This window comes from Sus scrofa, chromosome 1, assembly GCF_000003025.6.
Source record: "Sus scrofa isolate TJ Tabasco breed Duroc chromosome 1, Sscrofa11.1, whole genome shotgun sequence".
Taxonomy (NCBI): Eukaryota; Metazoa; Chordata; class Mammalia; order Artiodactyla; family Suidae; genus Sus; species Sus scrofa.
This window is the reverse complement of record NC_010443.5, coordinates 237,668,050-237,691,090: the sequence shown is the minus strand read 5'-3', so window position 1 is coordinate 237,691,090 and position 23,041 is coordinate 237,668,050. Positions and strand designations below refer to the sequence as shown.

Sequence of the window (23,041 nt, the reverse complement as noted above, 5' to 3'; positions counted from 1 at the left end):
CAATGACACACGCAGAACTTCTCTTCTGGTACAATTATCACATTACAGATAAAGCTTAAATTAGCTCCAATCTCAGTCCCACTGGGTTTGCTTTGGTGTGTATCCTGTCCGAACTTTTCCTGGAAAGCACGAACTTTTCAGGGTGCTCTTGGGGTGGCTGGAGATGAAACGAGGCAGATATTGGGAACTCTCCTCGGCTTTCTTTGTGCACACACCTGAGGGCTGTTAATGTTGATCCCTCCCGTGCAGACAGCGTGTTACACTAACAAGGAGCTTCACAGCACTGCCTCGTTTGAGAGTCATGGCAGCTCTGGGAGGTAGGCAGGGACCTCTTAGCATGCTCTTCTTGGCTAGACCAGAGGTAGCTGGGGCCTCTTAGAGCCAGTAAGAGACAGAGTTGTACTTGAACTCTCAGCGATTGCTTCCTGAGAGTAACAGCAGTTGTACCAATAATAATGATGACAAAGCTTGATCAAGTGCTGGTTACTTTGCACATATTATCTCATTTAAGCCTCAAAACAACTCTGTGGGCTAAGTATAGTCATCCTTTTGTATCCGAGGGGAGATTGGTTCTGGATCCCCCCACACCAGAATCTGCAGATGCTCAAGCCCCTTGCAGTCAGCTCTCTGCATCTGTGGATGCAGAACCTGCAGATAAGGAGGGCCACCTGTACTGTTATTGGGCTCGCTGGGCAGATGAGGAAGCTGGGGTGCAGAGGGGAGAGGCCATCGGGCTGAGATGCATGGAGCTGGGATTCTCCCTCTGTTGTGTCTGCCTCCCCAACCTGTAAGATGTCACTGCTCTGCTCACCAGCCCCCATCTGTGCCTTTTACTTAGATCACAGCTGCCTTATAATACGGTTTAGAGTTATTGGACATTTTCACTTGTCACGCACAGATCAGCAGTACCTGCCCTTTTGTGCCAGTTTCTACCTTAATTGCCCTGGGCCTGGGCCTATCTCACTTGAACCTGTTTTCAGGGCTCTTCTCATCCACTCACTCCCCAAGTCCAGGATCATCTCTCATTGCATGTCTTTAGGATACTTCCTGAGCACCTACTGTGCACTAGGTATTGTTTAGGTACAGCAAGAAACAGAGAAGACAAAAGATTGCTGTCCTCATGGGGCTTCCATTCTCCTGGAACAAAGATTGCATCTGACCGGAGGCCTGGGAGTTTCTGCAGGTCCAAAGCTGATTCTCCCAGCTCGAGGGTCTGAGCATCCTGCCTTCTTGCAGTTTACTGGGATGGTGGCACGTCCTGTGTCCATTCTCAGATGTTTCCCCCTCAAAACCTGCCCCCCTCCTCTAGTAGCCTGAGGATGTCACTGCGGGCTTAGGGCAGCTTGGGGCTGCTCCTGGGGATTCTGCGCAGGCCTGATTTACCGCACCTCCCCTCGCCACATGTCTTTAAAATTACAGTGCCCATTTCCTGCTGAAATAATTTCCACAAAGAGTGGCTCCTATTACCACAAGAGGCGTGCAGACGTCATGATTTATTATTATTTATGGTCCCAAGGCCTTGTTTATGCAAGACGGGTTAGGTGCGTGCGATAGAAATGCCATTATGCAAATGACATTGAATGTCCTTACTGCGCCTAAATAATTTTTGTGTTGGACGATTAAACCTCATCTGTTATTGATATGGGCTGCAGTCGGGCTATTACAGAGTCCCAACAGTACTTACTCCCAGTAATGGGAAAATTGAGAGAGAGAGAGAGACCCACACAATTGCCTCAAGTGGGCCGTGATGGTCTGGTAGGAGGAGAACATCTCGGCGGCCCCGCCGAGGGAGCCCGCAGACTCCGTGGATAAATAAGGAAGGCTGCGCCCGGCCATAAATTACGCCTTGGGTTTGAGTGGGTGCCTTGGAGGATTTGTGGCCTTCCATAGCGCGATTTAGCTATTTGATTTAGCCAGGGGACTAGGCAGCCCCGCCCTGAATTCCAGGGCAGCCCCCGTGCCTGCGGAGGGAGCTGCGCGCGGAGGGGAGGGCGCAGTGGCAGCGGGTGGCCGCCGCCGCCGCCAGCGACACAGGGCATCCAAGCTGCAGCGGCAACGCTACCCTCCTGCCCGGCCCCTACTCACCACCGCCTGTCTTGCAGAGCTCTCTCTCTCTTGCTCTCTCCTCTCTCCCCTCCTTTTTTTTTTTTTTTTTTTTTTTTTTTTTTGACACAGCTGTGAAGTCCCATTTTGATCAGTGTTGATAGCTTATGAATTCCAAAATTGACAAAATTTACAGAAAAATGAGGATAATCCATCTTCCTTAGCAGCCTGTCAGGAGCTGGCCATACTTCATAATCTCCAATTACAGATGCTATTTTCCGACATTTACATGCAGATATTAGAACCAAATGAAAATGAGAAACAAAGAGAGAATGGAAATGCAGCTATTTATATGTATAAAAGACAAACAGGTAAATTCGAGACGTTTAGATTGGATTTGGGGTCCCTTTAGGAGGCTGGAAAGAGACGCCTCTGAGCACGTGGGGTTTCAGAATAAAACGGTGAGACACGTGGCCTTGCCAGGGCCAGACCTGCTGGTGGTCCACTGGCAGTTTGGGTTAGCAGTGGGTCAACTCTGCTGGAAGAGTTGGGGCTGCTTGGTTTGGGTGGGGACACAGAGGGCATCCCCCAGGGTTTTAGGGGGCCCTGGGGGGAGCACCCAGAGCTCATGCTAAGGCATCAAGTCCACATACCTTTCACAAATGAATGAGTTCAGAGCCTCGGACATTCGTTTTCAAAAAATGGTGTGTGTGGGGGGAGTGGGGTGGGCGTGGGGGAGAGAGGCAGGAAGTGCCACAGGAGCCGGTTCCCTCTTGAAGGCAAATTTCAGAAAGTCGGCACGTTCTGATGACCCATTTAAATGCCCCCTGAGTAGAGGACGAGGGAAGATACTACTTTTTGTCAAAGGGCTCTGGCCAGGTGCACAGGGAGTTGCATCAATAAACTTTTAAAACGGGATATAAATAATAAAATTAATGGGGGGAGAAGGCATTCTGATATACGGATCATCTGCTTCCTTCTCGGCTAATCTGGCTGAGAGAGGAGGGCCTGGGAGGAGGCTTTGTAATGAAAATGTTCTTCCCATAAAATTGAAGGGAGAACAGCCTTGTTGCCCTCGCAGCTGTATGTGGCACTGGCTTCTGGAAAGCCGGGGATATTAATTAGCACTGCTTTGGATTAAACTCTTCCAACCATGTCGAATGGTACGATGTTTTTCTCTTTGTGAGCTTGACATGGGTGGCAGGGAAAAGTCTGCCTGGGCTTTCCCAGCTTCCCGTTATTACTGAACTTTTCTTTTTATTGGGGGGCATCAAACCTCTTCTTCTCATGGAAATGAAAAGGAGAGATTTCAGGGTTTTCCTGGGCAGTTGGGCAGAGAGGCTGTTAAGTTGGAGCAGGCGGAGGAGATGGAGATGGTTTGATGGGGAGGTGGGAACATCTCTGCCTTTGGCTTGAAAGCTTTTGTTTATTTGTGGGAAGCCTCTTTCTAGCCAGCAGTTTTATATTATTTGAGGTTTGATTTGTGGGAGAGAGGTGAAGGAAATAAAACCAGGAGGCTAAATTTAACATACATGTATGTGTGTGTGAGAGAGAGAGAGAGTGTGTGTGTGTGTGTGTGTGTGTGTTGGGGAGGGATTGTTAAAAATCAAGCTCAAACCAAGCCTTCAATAGTGTTTGTTTACATGTCCAATCTCAAGGCCAATGGCTTGCTTGCTTAAGCAAATTACAGGTATTAGCACGAAGAATGGTTATTATGCTTTCTTTCCAAGTCTGAAATGCAGGAGTCATGAAATTAACACATAACTGCAAAATGCAAACATGCCTTCAGTAATTAAAAGCTAAGACTCTTCTTAAGTTAACCTTGATAAAGAGACGTATAAACAGAAGCATCGTTGTTATTATGCTGGTGTTGTCTCAGTCATTTACATTAGCTAAAATTTGGGCTTACACATAATGGCTCAAACCTAAGCTTAAGGTCTCCTTCCTTTAGTTTCTCATCTTCCTAAAAGCCAGAATGTCATCTTTAGTAAAGAATACAGAGCCTGGACCAAGCAAAGTGTCGGATACCTGATTTTTTCTTAACAGTGTGAACAGTGTCACATGTTTTTGTTTATTTCTCTGTGGTTTCCCACTTATATTAAGATCCCTTGCTAAGGTGACATACGTCTGAACGAGCCTGTCCTCTGAGTTCATCATTTCGGCTGCCCTCTGAGACTAAGTGGGAAGAATAAAGGATGATATTAATACCTTCATCCTGGAGGTCCCCCTTGAGCCAGGACGTGAAGGGGCAGCTAGACAGGGATGGGAGGCGAGGAAGGGAAAGGGCACTCAGGGAGGAGGGATGGACTTGTTCCAGGCGGAGGGTTGGGAGCAGGCGGAGGGTCTGAGGAGGTGGTGAAGCCTGTGCAGGTGCTCCCGGCCTCGCAGCAAGCCTCCCCTTCCTGGGCCCTGTGTGTCCCCGTGAGCACTATGGAGTGAGGCACTGTGGGGTCATGGCGAAGAACACAGACTTTGGGATCAGGGGGTGTCACACCCCCTGTGCAGCTCACTCCACACCCTTGTCTCCGTTTTCTCATCCGCAGCTGGAAGGGCTTGCTGACAGTGGTGGTCTAGCGGTGTTCAGGACCTCAGGCTTGGAGTTGCATTGCTGGGGGGTGACCTGGACACATTCTATTGGCTCCTTGTGCCTCATTTTCATCATCTGTAAGGCAGGGATAATAATATTTACTCCATAGGGTCATTGAAGGATTCAATTAATGCATATTAACACCCAAAGCAGGAGTTCCTGTCGTGGAGCAGCAGAAATGAATCCGACTAGGAACCAGGAGGTTGTGGGTTTGATCCCTGGCCTCGCTCAGTGGGTTATGGATCTGGCATTGCTGTGGCTGTGGTGTAGGCTGGCAGCTGTAGCTTCGATTAGACCCCTAGCCTGGGAACCCCCATATGCTGCGGGTGTGGCCCTAAAATAAAGCGAAACAAAACAAAACAGAAAAACACCTAAAGCAGTAGTGGTGTGTACTACGCATCCAGAAAATGCAGTTACCCCTGACTTACTCAATGTCTGAGGGTTTAGGCGAAGGCTGGTAGGGTTGTCTGAATCAGAGGCAGAATTAGCAGTGGGAGGCTTGGTCTTCTTAGCCTTCTTTTTCTGGCAAGGAAAAAGAAGCCTTCTTAGCCGTCTGTCTTTTGTACGATGTTTGTTTGCCTCTAGCAGACCTTGGTGACAAAGAAGGCACACCTTCCCAAGGCCACCTGTTTGCCTTTCAGAATATTGCCTGTTAGAAAATGGTTTCTTTCTTTTTTTTCCCTATGCCCACAGCCTGCAAATGTTCCTAGGCCAGGAATCAAACCTGTGCCACAGCAGAGACAATGCTGGATCCTTAACCTACTCGGCCAGCGGGGGACACCCAGCAACTTCTTTCTGTTGGGGAGCAGAAGGGGCATAGAGGCGGCCTTTGGCCTGAGGAGTATGTGTATATAAGTGTGAGCACATGCGTGTTTGTCACCAGTCCTCAGAGCAGGGCAGAGGTGTGGGAAGAGGCATCTGGGCTCACCCTCTTGCCTGCACCCTGTTGATCTTGCAGCACAGGGGCAAGTCTTCATTTCTTTATGCCCCCAGGTTAACCCTTCTGTCTTCTGGCCATTGGGAAATAAGTCCAAAAGAAAGTAAGCTCTGGAGCTCCTGTTGTGGCTCAGTGGTTAACGAATCCGACTAGAAACCATGAGGTTGAGGGTTCGATCCCTGCCCTTGCTCAGTGGTTAAGGATCTGGCGTTGCCATGAGCTGTGGTGTAGGTCGCAGACGCGGCTCAAATCCCACATTGCTGTGGCTCTGGTGTAGGCTGGTGGCTACAGCTCCGATTCGACTCCATATGCCGTGGTAGCGGCCCTAGAAAAGGCAAAAAGACAAAAAAAAAAAAAAAAAAAAAAAGAAAGAAAGTGAGCTCTGAGCATTTGGGGATGTCCCCACTCCTAGACCAGGCACTGTAGGAAGGGGTTGCCTTGCCTTGTATATCCCTTGGTAGCCAAGAGGCCTGCCTTCCACTGAGAGTAATGGGCCTCCCTGCCCTTCTCCCTGCCCTTTAGCAGGATGGGACAGCCAGGCCCCTGCCCGGAAGAAGCTGGTGGCATTTGGCTGCCCCACGATGGAGCTTTTTTTTTGGAAATCTCCCTCCTCTTCTCCACATCAGGATCTGGATGGCAGAGTCTGAACAGACGCCAGGGCTCCGAAACAGGGAGTCCTCCCCTCCCTCTTCCACACGATTTCCTCCCACTGCATCTCGTTATCATTCAGGAGGCCTTGGCTGCTGGGTCTCGCCTTTCATCCTCCAGAAGTGGAGCCTTGTGCTCCAAGCCTTGTCATTTCCTCTCTTGCCTTTGGGACAATAAGAGCCAGCATGCTCTGCGCCTTCTCTTCCTGTTCTTACAAATTTCTTGAGGTTCAGAGCGGGCCCCCAATTCCTTTGCTCCTACTGTCTTTCAGCTTCACTCAGGACACGTCCTGCCCAGCCTACGGGGTGGGGGACCCAGGTTCAAATCAGGCTGCGTGTGGGTGCCTCCTCATCTCAGAGGGAGAGCAGACATGGTGCCATGTGACGGGGATAAAGTAGCACAGGACAAATGTCCTAAACAAAGTGCAGGGGGAAATGCCAGGGACTTCAGAGAAGGAGATGGTTTATTTCAACCAAAGAGACTCACGGAAAGCGTCCAGGAGGAGATGGCATTTGAATCAGGCCTTAGAGGATGCGATCTGGGTTGGGGAGAGGACGGAAAACAGGGTGAGCAAAGGCATTGAATGGAGTGACTCAGAGGTTTGCGTGTCCTCTACCTGGAGTCAAGGGTGGTGTTTTGGAAGTAGGTAGATCCAAGTTGAAGTTGAAAAAGTAGGTTGGGAGTTGGATTGGGGCCTATATGCTTTGGGTCAAAATTGTCTGGAGGCAGTGAAAGGCCAGGGAGGGTTTATAAGCACAGATTGGTCTGGTTTGCAAATAGCCCACTGGTTAGGCGTGGGTGAAAACGAATGCTTTTTAAAAAATCATATACAGGAGTTCCTGTCATGGCTCAGTGGTTAACGGATCCCACTAGGAACCATGAGGTTGTGGGTTTGATCCCTGGCCTTGCTCAGTGGGTTAAGGACCCAGTGGTGCTGTGAGCTGTGGTGTAGGTCTCAGATGTGGCTCGGATCCCACGTTGCTATGGCTGTGGTGTAGGCCAGAGGCTACAGCTCCGATGGGACCCCTAACCTGGGGACCTCCATATGCCACAGGAGCGGCCCTAGAAAAGACAAAAAGACACACACACAAATCATATACAGGAGTTCCCATAGTGGCACAGTGGAAACGAATCCTACTGGGAACCCTGGCCTTGCTCAGTGGGTTAAGGATCTGGTGTTGCTGTGAGCTGTGGTGTAGGTTGCAGATGTGCCTCGGATCCCGTGTTGCTGTTGCTGTGGCTGTGGTGCAGGCCGGCAGCTGTAACTCGGACTTGACCCCTCGACTGGGAACCTCCATATGCCGCAGGTGTGGCCCTAAAAATAAAATAAAAAAAAATCGTACACAAAATCACTTTCCATTTCTAATGAGCTTGTGGTGAGTGAGCGCTCTGTTGACTATGAGAATAGCATGAGTAAACCAGGTGATGAGATGACAAGAAAAGCAGAAGCAAGCCTCTTGGGCCCCAGGAGGATGTTTGTTGGAACTGGGGCCCCAGAGAGCACACTCAAGACCAGCGTGGGGGAGGCCTGAGGACTTTGCTGTCGCCAGAGCTGAGTGGCCACCGAGTGGCTGCCTCCGGGAGCAGTGAGTTCTTCAGCGAGGAGTCACTAGTGAGGTTTGAGCATCAACTAAAGATCAGCTTCTGTAACCCCCCGAGCTCCTGTGGGTCCTGAGATTTGGGGCTCGCTAAGATTCTCTAAGTGGCTGGGGGAGGGGAGGGGCCCTCCAGATTAGTCATTGCTGGAAAAGTTTCTCCCGGACAGAAACCACAATATCTGAGTTCAGGCTCCTCCTGGGGACCTCCCCTGTTTTCCCATACCACCTGGGAGTGTGTCTGGGGGTGGGTGGGAGGGGGCTGGGCAGGCTGTAAACAGAAGAGGGAGAAATGAGTCAGTTAAACTTTGCACATCTCTTCTTGGAAGCCCCTTGATTCCACTGCAGACCCAGGCATGGGCAAAGTTCCGCAGAAACAAATGAATAACGAGCATGTCTTATTCATTCCTATGGTACTTTCTGATGAATGAAAGCACTTTGGGATCGCTTAGTCTCTCAGTGACCCTGGGAAGCACCTTTGATGCTGTTGGCAGAGCCAAGGCCATAGTACCTGTCCCAGCTCATTTGGTTCCACAGGCATTTATGTCACATCTGTTCAGAGCTGGGCACTGGGCCAGGAGCTGCTGTCACAAAGATGAGGGCGACCACAGCCCTATCTTCGTGAGCTTTGCGTTGTCGTTGGGGAATGAGAACCCTGAACAATTAAGTGACAAGGCAGAGTAATAAGTGCAGTGGTAGAGATATGCCCACTTCAGGGTTCTAGGAACAGAGCAGAGGGGAAAGTCAGGAGGGCTTCCTGGAAGAGGGAGACCATTCAGAATTCTTGGCAGCTCTTCCCCTCTGTCAATAGTGACTTTAGCACTTTGTAGACTATGAAGTACTTTTGCAGGCATCATTTGTAGTCCCTCCATTCAGCAAACATATCTTTTTTTTTTTTTTTTTTTGTCTTTTTGCCATTTCTTGGGCCGCTCCCACGGCATATGGAGGTTCCCAGGCTAGGGGTCTAATCGGAGCTGTAGCCACCGGCCTATGCCAGAGCCACAGCAGCGCGGGATCTGAGCTGCGTCTGCGACTTACACCACAGCTCACGGCAACGCCAGATCGTTAACCCACTGAGCGAGGCCAGGGATCAAACCCACAACCTCATAGTTCCTAGTTGGATTCGTTAACCACTGCGCCACGACGGGAACTCCAGCAAACATTTCTTTTTCAAGTTTGAGACATCTTTATTTGTCTGAGTGGAATGGAAGGCTAAAACCTTGGTTTTTGTTCTTTTACTCTTTTTTAAAAATTAAATTTTTTTATTTTGAGATAATAGTAGCTTCACAGGCAGTGGGAAGAAATAATACAGAGGGATCCCATATACCCTTATCCAGTTTCCCGCAGTGATAACATCTTGCAGCCTCACATTGGGATATTGGTGTTGACAGACTCATTGGGATATTAGCCCTGAGGACTAAAAACATGAGAACCAAAAGGCCTGCTCTCAGTACTTGACATTCTTAGCACTCCCTGCACTGGGTGACATATCCTCAAGGTACAAATGCAAAAAAGAAAGGAGAACACGCAGTGCCTGGCCTAGTTCCCTGTGGCATGCACTTGGCTGTGTTGGTCTTGAACCCTGTCCTCCTGGCCCTAGGGCTGGTGGGCTTCTGCCCACCACACTCCTGCCTGATGACTACCAGGCAATACCTTCACTACCCAGAGGGTGTGGGCTAAGCCACATCATTCCACCTGGTGACAACAGACTCTGGTGAGGCCTCAAAGCCAGAAGGGCCCTGATGGTTCTGGTCCATCTCCCTCATTTGATGGCTGGAGTCATTGAGAGAGGGGAGGGGTCTGCCCCAGCTTGCCTGGGAGGCCAAGGCCAAGCCAGGTCTCCAGGTTCACTGACAAAAGGTTTAATCCTTTGAAATCAAGACAGATGCAGTGTTGTTTGCAGGTTGAAAAAGTGAGGAACCTGGAGCTCCCGTCGTGGCGCAGTGGAAATGAATCTGACTGGGAACCATGAGGTTGTGGGTTCGATCCCTGGCCTTGCTCGGTGGGTTAAGGATCTGGCGTTGCTGTGAGCCGTGGTGTGGGTCGCAGATGCAGCTCAGATCTAGGGTTGCTGTGGCTCTGGTGTAGGCCGGTGGCTACAGCTCGGATTAGACCCCTAGCCTGGGAACCTCCATATGCCGCAGATGTGGCCCTGAAAAGCAAAAAAAAAAAAAAAAAAAAAAAAAAAAAAGAAAAGAAAGAAAGAAAAAGAAAAAGTGGGGAACATGGCTTCTCCTAGTTTGCAGATTTAGAGCTCTCCCTAGCTGAGGTATAGGGTTGGGGGTGTGGCTGGGGCGCTTCACAGATGAGGATGTCCCACCCTAAGTGTCTGGGCTTTACCTTCAGGGCTAACAGCAACATCTTCTCGAATTTTAACTCTGCTTCAGGGTAACAGCCTGGCCCAGAGCCTGGAGTTGGCACACCTGGGTTCCCCTGTCTGAGCTCCAACTCTGCATCTGCTCCCACCTCAAGGTTCCCAAGGATGTAGTGGACCTGCAAGAACTTTGCGAAGTGGAGGGTGCGAGGCAGACAGGAAGTCTTATGTTCTTGCGTTTGGAACCATGGGATCCCTGAAGGTGGAGGGATAATGACCTTCAAGAGAGCAAACGCCTGGCTGTCCTCGGCCCCTTGGGTCCTCTGAGTATCCCACAGGTATCTGCTGGACCACAGATGCTGCTGGCAAGTGGTACCAGGAGCCAAATATGTGCTGTTTGGGCCTTTTGATTTAATTATGGAGAGTTTCAAAAGTAGATGGAGTAGTCTAATCAACCTCTGAGCTCCCATCACCCAGATTCAACAATCACTGACCCCCAGCTCGCCTTGTTTCTTTTTTTTTTCTTTTTTCTTTTTCCCCCCTTTTCTAGGGCCGTTCCCACGGCATGTGGAGGTTCCCAGGCTAGGGGTCGAATCGGAGCTGTAGCCACCGGCCTAAACCACAACCACAGCAATGCCATATCCGAGCCGCGTCTGCGACCTACACCACAACTCATGGCAACGCCGGATCCTTAACCCACTGAGCAAGGCCAGGGATCGAACCCGCAACCTTATGGTTCCTAGTCGGATTCGTTAACCGCTGCGCCACGTCGGGAACCCCCTCACCTTGTTCCATTGATAGCATCCCCATTCCACTTTTTTCCTTAACAAACTTCATTGAAGTATAATTTTGATACCGTAAAATTCTCTCATCTGAAGTAGATAAGTCAGTGATTTATAGACTTGTACTACCAACACCACAGTCCACTTCTGGAACAGGTCTATCCCTCCAAAAAGATCCCTTGTGTGGGTTTGCAGTTCATCTTCCCTCAACCCCAGCCCCAGCCCACTCCTGTTCCGCTTTCTGTCTGTAGATTTGCTGGTTCTGGACATTCCATTTATATCTGGCTTCTTTCAACCAGCATGCTTTTGGGGTTCACCCATGTTGCAACATGCATCAGTACCTTATTTTTTCTTATTGTTGGCTAGTATTCTATCACATGGATACATCACATTTGGTTAACCACACTATTTCGAAGCAAACTCTGGACATCACATCACTTTATTTGTAAATATTTTAGAATGGCTCTTTAAAACATGAGATCTTAGAGAGTTCCTATCGTGGCACAGCAGAAATGAATCAGATTAGTGTCCATGAGAACTCGGGTTCGATTCCTGGCCTCATTCAGTGGGTTAAACATCTGGTGTTGCTGTGAGCTGTGGTGTAATTTGCAGACGTGGCTTGGATCCCACGTTGCTGTGACTGTGGTGTAGGCCGGCAGCTACCGTTCTGATCTGACCCCTAGCCTGAGAATTTCCGTATGCTGCAGATGTGGCCCTAAAAAAATAGCAATAAAATAAAATAAAAGATGAGGCCTTAAAAAGCATGCCCATGATCCATGATACCGTTATCACACCTAAAAAGTCAGTCCATCCTACCATGTCATCAGATACCCAATTGATGTTTACATTTCCAGTTGTTTCATTACATGCTGTAAGTTTTTTTTTTTTTTTTTTTTTTTTTTTGCAGTTTGTTTGTTGGAATCAGGGTCCATATTGCCGTCAATTGATGCATCTCTAAGTGTCCCCTAATATATAGGATCCTCCTCCATCTCACTCCTCTTCCTTGGAATTCATCTGGTGGATAGGGAATCCATACTTTGTCCCATGGTCAGTTATAGAGGCAAAGAGCATCAGCCATGGAAGGGGACTTAGAGATCAAGTGCCAATTTTCAGACAGACGGGGAAGCAGAGGCCAGCGAAGCAGGAGACCTACCCCCGGGCTCCCATCCCACCCGCTGCCTCAGGCATCCAAACCCCTCTGTCCCCTCAATCTCAAGTCATCAGGCCAGGCCTTGAGGATATGCCTCCCCTGTTCTAGCTTCTGTCCTCCTCTGGGTAGGTGTGTAGGTGGGCAGGTGTCTGGTCCCTCAGGATGAGAGTGGTTGGCCTGGCTCTGGTCTAGCTCCTGAGGGCCACCTGAGGCCTGGAGGTGAACCAGGAGGAGCTCGGCAGGTGATGGGGAAGCCTTGTGGCCCCAGGTGGCCATTGGAGGCAGCCAGCCCTGCAGCCTGCCCCCTGCACAGCCCTCCTTCGTGCTGCCCTCCTTCTCACGTGTCTGTGTTTCTTTTCTCCTCCATGCTATGGCAGTGGTGCCCCGTGCTGATGAGACAATACTTGGTGCAGCCCCAGGCAGTGCTTTTCCAGGTAATTTCCTAGGGACCCAAATGACACCCAGCACCCATTTTCCTGGGGCACGTGCCTCCTCGAGTCCCTCGTGGGATTCCTTGCCCCAGCGTGCTACTTAGTTTCTGAAATGCAATCCTGCTGTTTATCCTTCAGATCCTCTAGTCGCCCCGGCAGGCAGGCAGCAAGGAGTTAGATTCAAGCGCGTTTTATTAATGAGGAAAATGGGGCTCAGAGAGCTGGCCCGGCCTGCCTGAGGTCACACAGGGGAGAAAGAGGCAGAGTTGGGGCAGGAACCCTGTGTTATTGCTCCCAGTTCACTGTTCTTTCCTCCATGGGGTCAGTGGCCGTAAGTGATGCAGATAAAAGTTAGCTAAGGAAATCCATTCCCCTCCCTGTAGCTCAGTTTTTCCAGGTTGAGAAAATGACCCTGAGCATCCTTCTAGTTCAGACATTCGAGAGTACAAGACAGTCTGTCATCTGGAGCCTGGTGTCTGCGAGGAGGGTGTGCCCACCTGGTGGGCTTGACCTTGAGGCCTCCCAGGAGTCTGTGGCAGTAGGCAGAGAAGTTTTATCCCAATTGGTTATATTGGAGTGGACGATTTGTGAATTGCTGTTCATTTCTCTTCCTGGGTCACAGTCAAGGACAGCACCAGGGGGCCCTGATGGGAAGGGAGCAGGATCCCAAAATGACATCTTCAGAAAGAACTCTGAGAGCTTGAAGAAGTAAGGATATAGAACACAGCTGTTGCCTGTGGCTGTCGGTGGCTGGAGGTCCAATGAAGGGAGGAGGGGAGGCTATGTTCCCAAAGGCATAGGTGCATCATACAGCCCCATTCAGCCATTGGCTTCTCAGCAATGAGATATGGAAAGAGATGCCACTGTTACCAGGAAAAGAGGCACCAATAATGGGTTCTCTCTTATCTTTCTCTCTCCTGATCTTCCCTCTCCTCTTTCTTTCTCTGTCATTCTTTCTACCTCTCCCATTTTCAAGTCCCATTTTCAGGTTTTCACAAAGGACTTGAAGTGTCCTACAAAATAAACATATATCAAAGTTAGTTAAGGCTGAAAAAAGTTAAGAAATTATGCACATAAAAGAGTAAGATCGTTGCAAGAGATGCCAGCCATGATGTGGTTGCAATGATTGAACACTGAATTTGATTGAGCTTCCTGGCAACCAAGGCAAAGAGGGATTTATAGTGGTTTCTAATGTTCCTGTTGTTCATTCTGAGGCAAAGTAACCATTTGTCAGGAGAGAAAACGTTTTTTTTTTTTTTCCTGGTAGTGAATTGTAGGAGATATTGACACGGAATTTGAATATTCTAATGGGCATGTCTTCAGAGGTTTGTTTTCTTGGCTGTACTTGCGGCATGTGGAAGTTCCTGGGCCAGGGATCAAACCCATCCCCCAGCAACAACCCAAGCCACTGTAGTGACAATGACAGATCCTTAACCCACTGCACCACAAGGGAGCGCCCAGAAATTTTTTTTTGGAAAAACGTTCTTTGGGAGTTCCTGTTGTGGCTCAGCAGAAACAAAATCTGACTAGTATCCATGAGGGCACAGGTTAGATCTTTGGTCTTATCGAGTGGGTTAAAGATCCAGCGTTGCCATGAGCTGCGGTGCAGGTCGCAGACATGGCTTCAATCCAGCGTTGCTGTGGCTGTGGTGTAGACTGGCAGCTATAGCTCTGATTCGACCCCTAGCCTGGGAACATCCATATGCCATGGATACAGGCCTAAAAAGACAAAAAAAAAAAAATTCTTTGTATGGCTATCTTTTTTATTGCCTCTAGCCAATGTCAAGTGCCTGATATTCTGTCGCAGACCAATGAAGGCACTTCCCCAGGGACTTCACCTCATGGTAGGCAAGGACATTATTTGCTGGTCTCCTGACTTAATGAGAAGTAGAGATGGGAGGTTAGTGGATTATTTGGTGCTCTTGTTCAAACACTCCCCAGTTAATTTTTGGCTGTTGTTGCAAATGCTGCTGGACCATACATTTATTCATTCATGCAGTAAACATTTAGGGGGCTCTAGGCTGTTCCATGTTCCATGCTCTCAAGGCAACCTAGAGGGAGATAGTCATTATAGGTGGTGGGAAGTATGACAATAGACATCTGTGCAAAATGACACCAAGTATGGGAACACAGACAAGGGAGTCATGAGTTCTTTGCAGGAATATGGGGCCCAAGAATGGCTGCACCAAGGAGGTGACATTGGAGCTGAGTATTGTAGGAGTTTTCTAAGTGGTTGAGTTGGGCTCTCCGGGCAGAGGTCGGATAGTACCTGGAGAGGCTGAGGAATAGTAGTCAGTGGAGCGAGATTCCAGGAAACCCAGGAGACTGAGGAGAATGCAGTTGTCTTTAAAAAATCACAGGCAGCTCAGAGGGACAGACAGTGAAGAGAAACTAGAGAATAATTACACACCAAATGAAAGGACAGCCTCCCCTGGCTCATGCAGGAGCAGAGCAAGAGCTGTGAATCCCACCAAAAAAAAAAAAAAAAAAAAGAAAAAAAAAAGAAAAAAAAGAGAGAGGGATTGGGGGACTTCCTGTCATGGCTCAGCAATATTGAAACCCAGTAGTATCCATGAGGATGTGGGTTCGATCCCTGGCCTCACTCAGTGGGTTAGGGATGAGGTGTCACGAATGTGGCTCAGATCTGGTGTTGCTGTGGCTGTAGTGTCAGCGGGCACCTACGGCTGCGATTGGACCCCTAGCCTGGGAGTTTCCAGAGTCCACAAGTGTGGCCCCAGAAAGACAAAAAAAAAAAAAAAAAAAAAAAAAAGAGAGAGAGAGAGGGATTGGGCTCCAGATCTGCCCTGAGGGATGGTGATGGTGGAGACATCAATGGCAAAGGGAGTGGGGGGCTGGTTTGTGAATCCAGCTGTCCCTCGAGCCCCAGTTCTTTAGGTAAGTTCACTTTACCTTCTGGCAACCATGGGCAGTTAGGGGACTGGATTTTTGGACCTCCCACTGCAGGTGTAACACAGCTCGATTTCACACCTTGAAAAGATGATTCAAACCCAACTGTTGAAGTGACTAGACCAACTTTGATACTGAATTTATTGGCTAAAACAAAATCAAATAGCAAATGTCCCCTCCATCTGGACATTAAATGAGTTAGAATTGGCCACCTGCCCATCGTTTTCTTTTTTCGTGTGTGTGTTTTGTCCTTTTTAGGGCTGCACCCGCGGCATACAGAGGTTCCCAGGCCAGGAGTCGAATTGGAGTTGTAGCCACTGGCCTATGCCACAGCCACAGCCATGTGGGATCCGAGCTGCCTCTGCGACCTACACCACAGCTCATGGCAATGCCGAATCCTTAACCCACTGAGTGAGGCCAGGGATCGAACCTGAAATCTCATGGTTCCTAGTTGGATTCATTTCCATTTCACAGCTGGAACTCCCCATCATTTTCTTAAACCCAGGTTGGCTGTGCTTTCTTGGAAAAGAGAGGCTTTCCCTTGCAGAGCCAGCTGCCTAGGCTGGAGTCTAGGAAGGTGCAGGCCTGTCAGTGGAGGAGGAGGGGTGCCGGGTTGCTACTCTTGGCTGAGATCCTGCCTGGCTGTCCTGAGGATAAGGGTCACCCATTCATTTGTTCACCCAAGTGTTCCTTGTTTAAGCTCTTCAGAGTCAAAATCCGGGTTGTCTGCTTTTTCCTCTCAACTTCTTCTACTTGCCCATCCTGCAACTCTTGGCACATGCTCTGTTTTTGGATCACTCCTGTCTTCTCACTTCTAAGCCTTCCTTCAGGCTTCCAAGGCCTGGGGGTGATGGGTTGCTTGGGCTGGGGATGAGTACAGCCTGCCCCAAGAAACCTTTCCCTACCACTTCCTGCCCCGTGAGATAAAGGCTTCTCTGCCCTTGTCCCTCGGAGATGGAGCTTCAGGGCTGGTGTCTTTTCCCTTGGGGTTTGCAAATGAAGGTCAGAGAGCATGTGTGATCTTCACATGCTATTGTGCACACAAGAAAAGCTCAATAAACACTAAACATCCATTCTGCTCAGGCCCCCACTGGGATACTTGGGAACACAGAAAAATAGGAGGCACTGCCCACCCACCCCTGCCCCCCTCTGGGATCCCAGAAACCCCAGGGACCTTCACAGAGATGTTTTGACCTCCTGTTTTTTCACACGGCAGTGCACTGAAGGAGGAAATTCTCATGAGCTTTACTTCCTGATTTGGTTTTAGCAAATTAGGGGGCTCACGTTATGACCAGGTCCCATTCTGCAATGGATAAAGTCTAGACAGTGACCTTTTCCCAATAACTCCCTGCTGCCTGGCGTAAGGACTCTGCCGGGTGTGACATATAGCAAGAAATATATTGTCATCTCCACCTAGTACACACATATCCACTTATATGGAAACGAAGATGGATGAAACAGGCCTTGCTCTGTGTGTGAGAGTCTTGGATATTTTCTGTTCTCGTCCGTTCTCGTTTCAACTTTTAAAGGGTTGGTCCGAGCGATTGATTTCATAGCTGTTCAAGGGTTAGGACACAGTCTGAAAATCATTAAGGAAGTTGTCAAGACTTTGGAGTCAGATGGACCCAGGTTTGCATCCTGGCTTGGGCACCTAGAAGCCGTGAGACGTCAGGCAAGCCACCTCCCCTCTCTCGTAGGCGTCTCAGTTGCTTCATCTGTAACGTAGGGATGACATAGACCCTGCTACATGGGGGGATTGTGAGGATTAAATGGGGTAATATAGGTAGAGCTCCTGACCCAGAGGAAGAGATCCGTAAATGGGAGCTTTGACGCAGTGATGAAGATTATGATGATTATTATTTTTTTTGTCTTTTTGCCTTTTCTAGGGCCGCTCCCGCGGCATATGGAGGTTCCCAGGCTAGGGGTCTAATCGGAGCTGTAGCTGCCGGCCTATGACAGAGCCACATCAACACCAGATCCGAGCCACATCTGCAACCTACACCACAGCTCATGGCAATGCCGGATCGTTAACCCACTGAGCAAGGGCGCGGATTGAACCCGCAACCTCATGGTTCCTAGTTGGATTTGTTAACCACGGGACAACGACAAAGGGAACTCCAAGACTATGGTTCTTACTGTCCTAATACGACTTGGTGGAACCAGCTGAGTGAAGGCAGGCCTCCTGCCTCCCACCTCCTGGGGAATGGTAGTCAGGAAGGACTTCCTGGAGGAGGATGAATTGAAGCAGGGCAGCCGGTTGACCAGGAACCACGACTGTCCCCACATTGACCAGGATGCCTGTGTGAGCACCCCAGGGCGGCTCCTTGCATTTTGCATGAGGGGCAGACTTGTGCCTAAGGATTTTTGGCTGTATTTTTGGCTGGACCTAGAGCTGACCACGTTAGATGCCTTTGCCTTTCACATTTAGGTCTCTCATCCACCTGGAATTGATTTTTGTGTCTGCTGTAAAGTAAAGATCCAATTTCTTTTCCCCCCTTGTTTCTGAATGGATAACTAGCTACCCCACACTGTTTATTAGAGTCCATCCCTCCCTGCTGATTTGTACATCACCTCTCTCATATATCAAGGTTCCATATATGCATGGATCAGTTTCTGGACTCATTCTGTTTCATTGGTCTATTTATCTGTGCCTATGCCAGTCCCACACTGTCTTAATTACTGCAGCTTTATAGTGATTCCTGATGTCAGGGAGGCCTGTCCCCTCTCTTGTCCTTCTCCCCTAGAAGCCAGACTGGCTTTGGGTCTGTGCTCTTCTCTGCATGTTTCAGAATCGGCCTCTGCTGGGGACGGGTGGAGAGCCCCAGAAGCTCTGGGCCAGAATCCATCTCAGGGTACCTGGGCCTCTGGTACCTCCTGGACCCATGGCTGCCATTCACCCTGTTTGGTATCTGAGCTCCCTGGACGTACTTGCTAATTCATTTGCAGAGACAAGTGCCAGGCATGTGTCTGAGTCCCCTCTGCCTGCGACTTAGCTGGTGGCTCCTCTGGTTTCCCTCCCAGTGACTCAGTTCTTGTCATCCTACCCAGGGTGTCTGCAAACTCCTTTCAGAAGACTGCTTCCCCATCCCTGTCTGCCTAGGATGTAACCCTGGACAGACAGGAATGAGTCCGCCATTGCCAGTGCCAGGATCCTGGAGGAAGCACCCCACGCCAGAGCTTGGCACAACCAAATTCTTTGGCTTCTGTGTTTGTAAAGATTTTCTTAACCTGAAGACATGCCTGGGGGTGGGGGGTGGGAGGAAGAGACCTGTCACTCATGCTTATACTATAGTTTGTCCTTGAGTGGGAAGACCCAGGTGGGGCATTTTTTGTTTTGTTTTGTTTTGTTTGCTTTTTTAGGACTGCACCCATGGCATATGGAGTTTCCCAGGCTAGGGGTCCAATCAGAGCTACAGCTGCCAGGCTACACCACAGCCACAGCAATGCAGGATCTGAGCTGCGACTTACACCACAGCTCACGGCGATGCCAGATCCTTGACCCACTGAGCGATGCCAGGGATCAAACCTGCATCCTCATGGATCCTAATTGGGTTTGTTAACCACTGAGCCATGACGGGAACTCCCCAGGTGGGCAGCTTTGCAGCCTTCCCTGGAGACCGTTCTGACAGTGGTTTGGATGCCAAGGAAATGCCCCATCACAAACTCTGATTTCCCAAACTGGCGTAAAGAAAGGAGCATGACTCATGGGCCAAATGCACATGGTTGGTGTGGACTTGGTAAATCAGATGTATGTACCCCACAGTTTTCAGCATGCAGGTGTTTTCCTGCTTCCAGAATTCAAAACACCTGCCAACTGTGCCAACTGTGACTTGTTTTCTTTGATGTATTAACTTTAGGGTGAGAGTTGATGGTGGGCCCATCCCCTGTTGATTCTGAGCAAAGACCCCCTCTTCCCTTGGGTCTTAGTTTATTCATCTGTGAAATGAGGATTTGGACTGGATACTGGCCCAAATTCCCTTTAACCCTTGATTCTCCATCTATAGTTTTTTTTTTTCCCCTTTTGTCTTTTGAGGGCCCCACCCGCGGCATATGGAGATTCCTAGGCTAGGGGTCTAATTGGAGCTTTAGCCACCAGCCTATGCCACAGCCATAGCCACGCCAGATCCGAGCCACGTCTGTGACCTACATCGAAGCTCATGGCAACGCCAGATCCTTAATCCACTGAGTGAGGCCAGAGATCGAACCCACAATCTCATGGTTCCTCGTCGGATTCGCTTCTGCCGAACCATGGTGGGAACTCCATCCATGTATAACTTAAGAGCACAGAAATCAGACACCTTTCTCTCAGCCAGCCTCTTGGCTACGAGACTCTTATTTCTGCCTTGTTTTTGGTTATGGATGTCTCCCTCCTTGCCTGGAGGAGGATGCGTGTCTCCGGCTGGCTGGGGCTGGCTAAGGGGAACCTGCAGGCCACAGAGAAGTAGGTGTGAATTCTTGCGAAGCTGCACTGAATCTTGTCCACCTCTTCACCTGGGGAGACTTGCTGACTCTGGATACTTGTCGTGTTCTGTCGAGCCGAATCTGCCCTTTCAATACTGGGGGTCCATGCACCCCCTGGGGACCTTGGCACTGACAAGGGCCGGCTGGCTGAAATAGAACGTGGCGGTGGCATTTGGCTGGGGTGCTTTGGAATCTCGATGCTGAGATGTCTGTCTTGTTTCCTCTTCCAGACTGCTGATTATTCCACCATGGCCTCGCTGGCTGGAGGGCTAGATGACATGAAGGCCAACCTGACCAGCCCCACCCCTGCCGACATTGGGAGCAGCGTGCCTGGGCCGCAGTCCTACCCCATTGTGACAGGTGAGGGCACTTGGGTATGGAGGTGAATGGTGGGGTGAGAGAGAGGGACAGAGAGTGCGAGAGAGAGGAAGAAAGCAAGAAAGCATGTGTGTGTGATGAGGAGAATGGCTTCTTGGTGCTTTTGGACTTGACAGGCCATCTTTGTTTTAAGGAGGTTATGATGTCCTGGAACAGGTCAGGCAGGGGATTGCTGGGGCCAGGAGCAATGTTGTGGCTTCCATGCGACGTGGCTGTAGATGCTTTGATAAAGCCAGAGGAAAGCTGGGGTTACCGTCGTGGCGCAGTGGTTGGTGAATCCGACTAGGAACCATGAGGTTGTGGGTTCGATCCCTGGGCTTGCTCAGTGGGTTAAGGATCTGGCGTTGCCATGAGCTGTGGTGTGGGTTGCAGACGTGGCTTGGGTCCTGCGTTGCTGTGGCTCTGGCGTAAGCGGGCAGCTACAGCTCTGATTAGACCCTTAGCGTGGGAATCTCCATATGCTGTGGGAGCGGCTTTAGAAAAGGCAAAAAGATGAGAAAAAAAAAAAAAAAGCCAGAGGAGAGCAAATGGCAAATGGACAATGGGTGGGGAGGGGTAGTTGGAAGCCTTGTGTCACGGGGACTGGATGATTTTGGGTCCCTTCTGGATGGGGCCGAGGGCTCAGAGGTCTGGGATTGAGCCATTTCAGGAGAAAGGTAGCCCTGGTTGGCATCTGCCTTGAGGATGAGTGGGATTCCTGGCAGATTATCACCAGGAGTTTTGGATTTCCAAGCAGAGGTGGAGTTGGGACGGCCAGGAGGTTTAGGCTGCCTTTCTGGAAGGCAAGGCGCTTTAGCCATCCGTGTGACGGGGAAGAGTTTGGGCCCTTTAGGTACATTGTGGGATTTGCACTTGCCATTGACTAGCTGTGCCCTCTTGGGTAAGTTATGTAAGAATTCTGGGCTGTGGAGTTTTAATCTGTAAAACGCTGATAATGCCTACCCTGCAGTGTTGCTGTGAGATTTAATGCTGCAAACGTATAAGGTGCTTAGACTCTGGTCTAGCTCGCAGCAACCACCCAATACATGTTGCTATGATGACTCCTCTCGGAGCCCTCCGTGGTGGCTGATCACTCTTAGGCTCACTGCTGTGAAGGCGCTGGACTGGGAGGGTGGGACAGGCAGACGCCCCTCTCTGCTCCAGCAGCCCTGGGATAATGGACGGACAGACTCAGCCACCTGCTCAGGGAGGTTGTCCGACCTGGCAGGCTGGAGGCAGCCTTTGATACTGAACGGACAGATGGTGGGGGGCTGAGCGTGGCACCTGGGCCAGAGCCTTGAGGTCCAGCCTGAGGCAGCAGGATGTTGCTATAGGCTGGTAGGCAAGACACAGGAAGTAGTGACAGAGGCAAAGCGTTCCTAGAAATGGGAGTGGATTGTAGTTACATCGGGGCTGAATTTAGATCGGAACTTTAGGGAAGGGCCAGGCGAGGCGAGACAGGCTCTCCCCCAGCCTCAGGTAGGCCCCAAGGCTGGGAGGGCCTAGCTCTCAGACTGGAGCTCCTGGGGATCAGGCAAGAGTAGCCAGGGTCTGTTTGCAGATACAGGCACCACGTGAGGCTCAGTTAAGAGGTGACAGTGAGTTGGTCCCCTGTCTACCTGAGATGGGGCGAGAGCCTGGAGGGCAGCTGAGGCTGCAGGTGGGGAGGGGTAGCAACAGGGCAAGGATCGGGGTGGGAGCAGGAGCCTCAGTCGGACAAACTTTTGCTAACATCCTAGGTGTCCCGTGAATCCTCTGCCCTGGTGTCATGGGGTCTCTGATGAGACCTGTGATAACACCCTCATTTCACAGATGCAGAAACCAAGTGTCAGGGAGGGGCCATGCCTTGCCCAAGATAAGGGGGAAGAGGGAGAGTTGAGCTGCCCATCAGTCTCCTGGGGCCTTATGCTCTTCAAGGAACTACAGATAATTAGGAAGGTGGGGATGGTAGACTGGAAAGAAGCCTGGACTAGTTAATTAATAATAGTAGTAAGTCACTTTATCCAGTAGTTGACGAGTACCAGACACTCTGCTAGGTGAACTTGTTTTACCCTTAGGAGAACCCTGGGAGGTGGGCACTGTTGAGTCACATCCAGTTTGTGACAAGGAACCTGAGCCCTGGGGCAATCAGGTAGCGGTCACGGCCTGTGAGCAGCACAGGTGAACCTGAACACCAGGCCGGCACAGTAGGCCACCCGACTGCATAGGTGATCTAATCCTGGTGTTGTCACTTCCTGGCTATGCCTTTGACTGCATCTCTGAGCCTTGGTTTTTCCATCTATAAAATGGTCCTGGTTGCTCAGGGCTCTTGTAATGATCAAATGAGGTCCTTTAGGGGACTGCTTTACAGATAGAGGGTTTGTTGTTGGGATTGGGTGTGTGGGTTTAAGTAGATCACTAAAAGATACTATCATCTCACCAATCCGTCGATGGAAAGTAATCCAGTAAATGTTGAGGCCGTGGTTGCATTTCTGAGATTCTTATCTGCCGATGTGGCAAACTGGTGGCCTGAGGCCCAAAGGGCAAATCTAACCTACAGATATAGTTAGTCAGGCCCACACAGGACTTTTTATAAATGTGAGTCAACATTAAAATTTTTTTAATGCTGGATCTTTGGCTTCCCTGGAAAATTCAGAAGATCTGGCCACACTGGGCTGTATTCCCACATGGTTGTGGTGGGCGGGCGCTTAGGGGCAGTGGCTTCTCAAGACAGACCCCCACCCACCTGCTCTCTCATTGTCTTACAAGCCTAACGTGGAAAGAATTTGAGTTAGATACCTTTGATCCAGAAAGTCGATGCTAAAAGCCAGCTGGGTGGTTTAGCTGTCT

The 23,041-nt window shown here is 49.9% G+C and overlaps 1 protein-coding gene across 5 annotated transcripts in view; it reads left to right on the top strand.

The window, feature by feature from the left end:
- Positions 1-23,041, top strand: part of PAX5 (paired box 5) — a 210,517-nt gene that overhangs the window by 94,364 nt on the left and 93,112 nt on the right. For all 5 annotated transcript variants that reach the window (XM_003122019.6, XM_021066090.1, XM_021066095.1 and 2 more), the window contains one exon: positions 20,086-20,215. In XM_003122019.6, the coding sequence (XP_003122067.3) occupies positions 20,086-20,215 (130 nt within the window). The remainder of the gene's footprint in view (positions 1-20,085; positions 20,216-23,041) is intronic.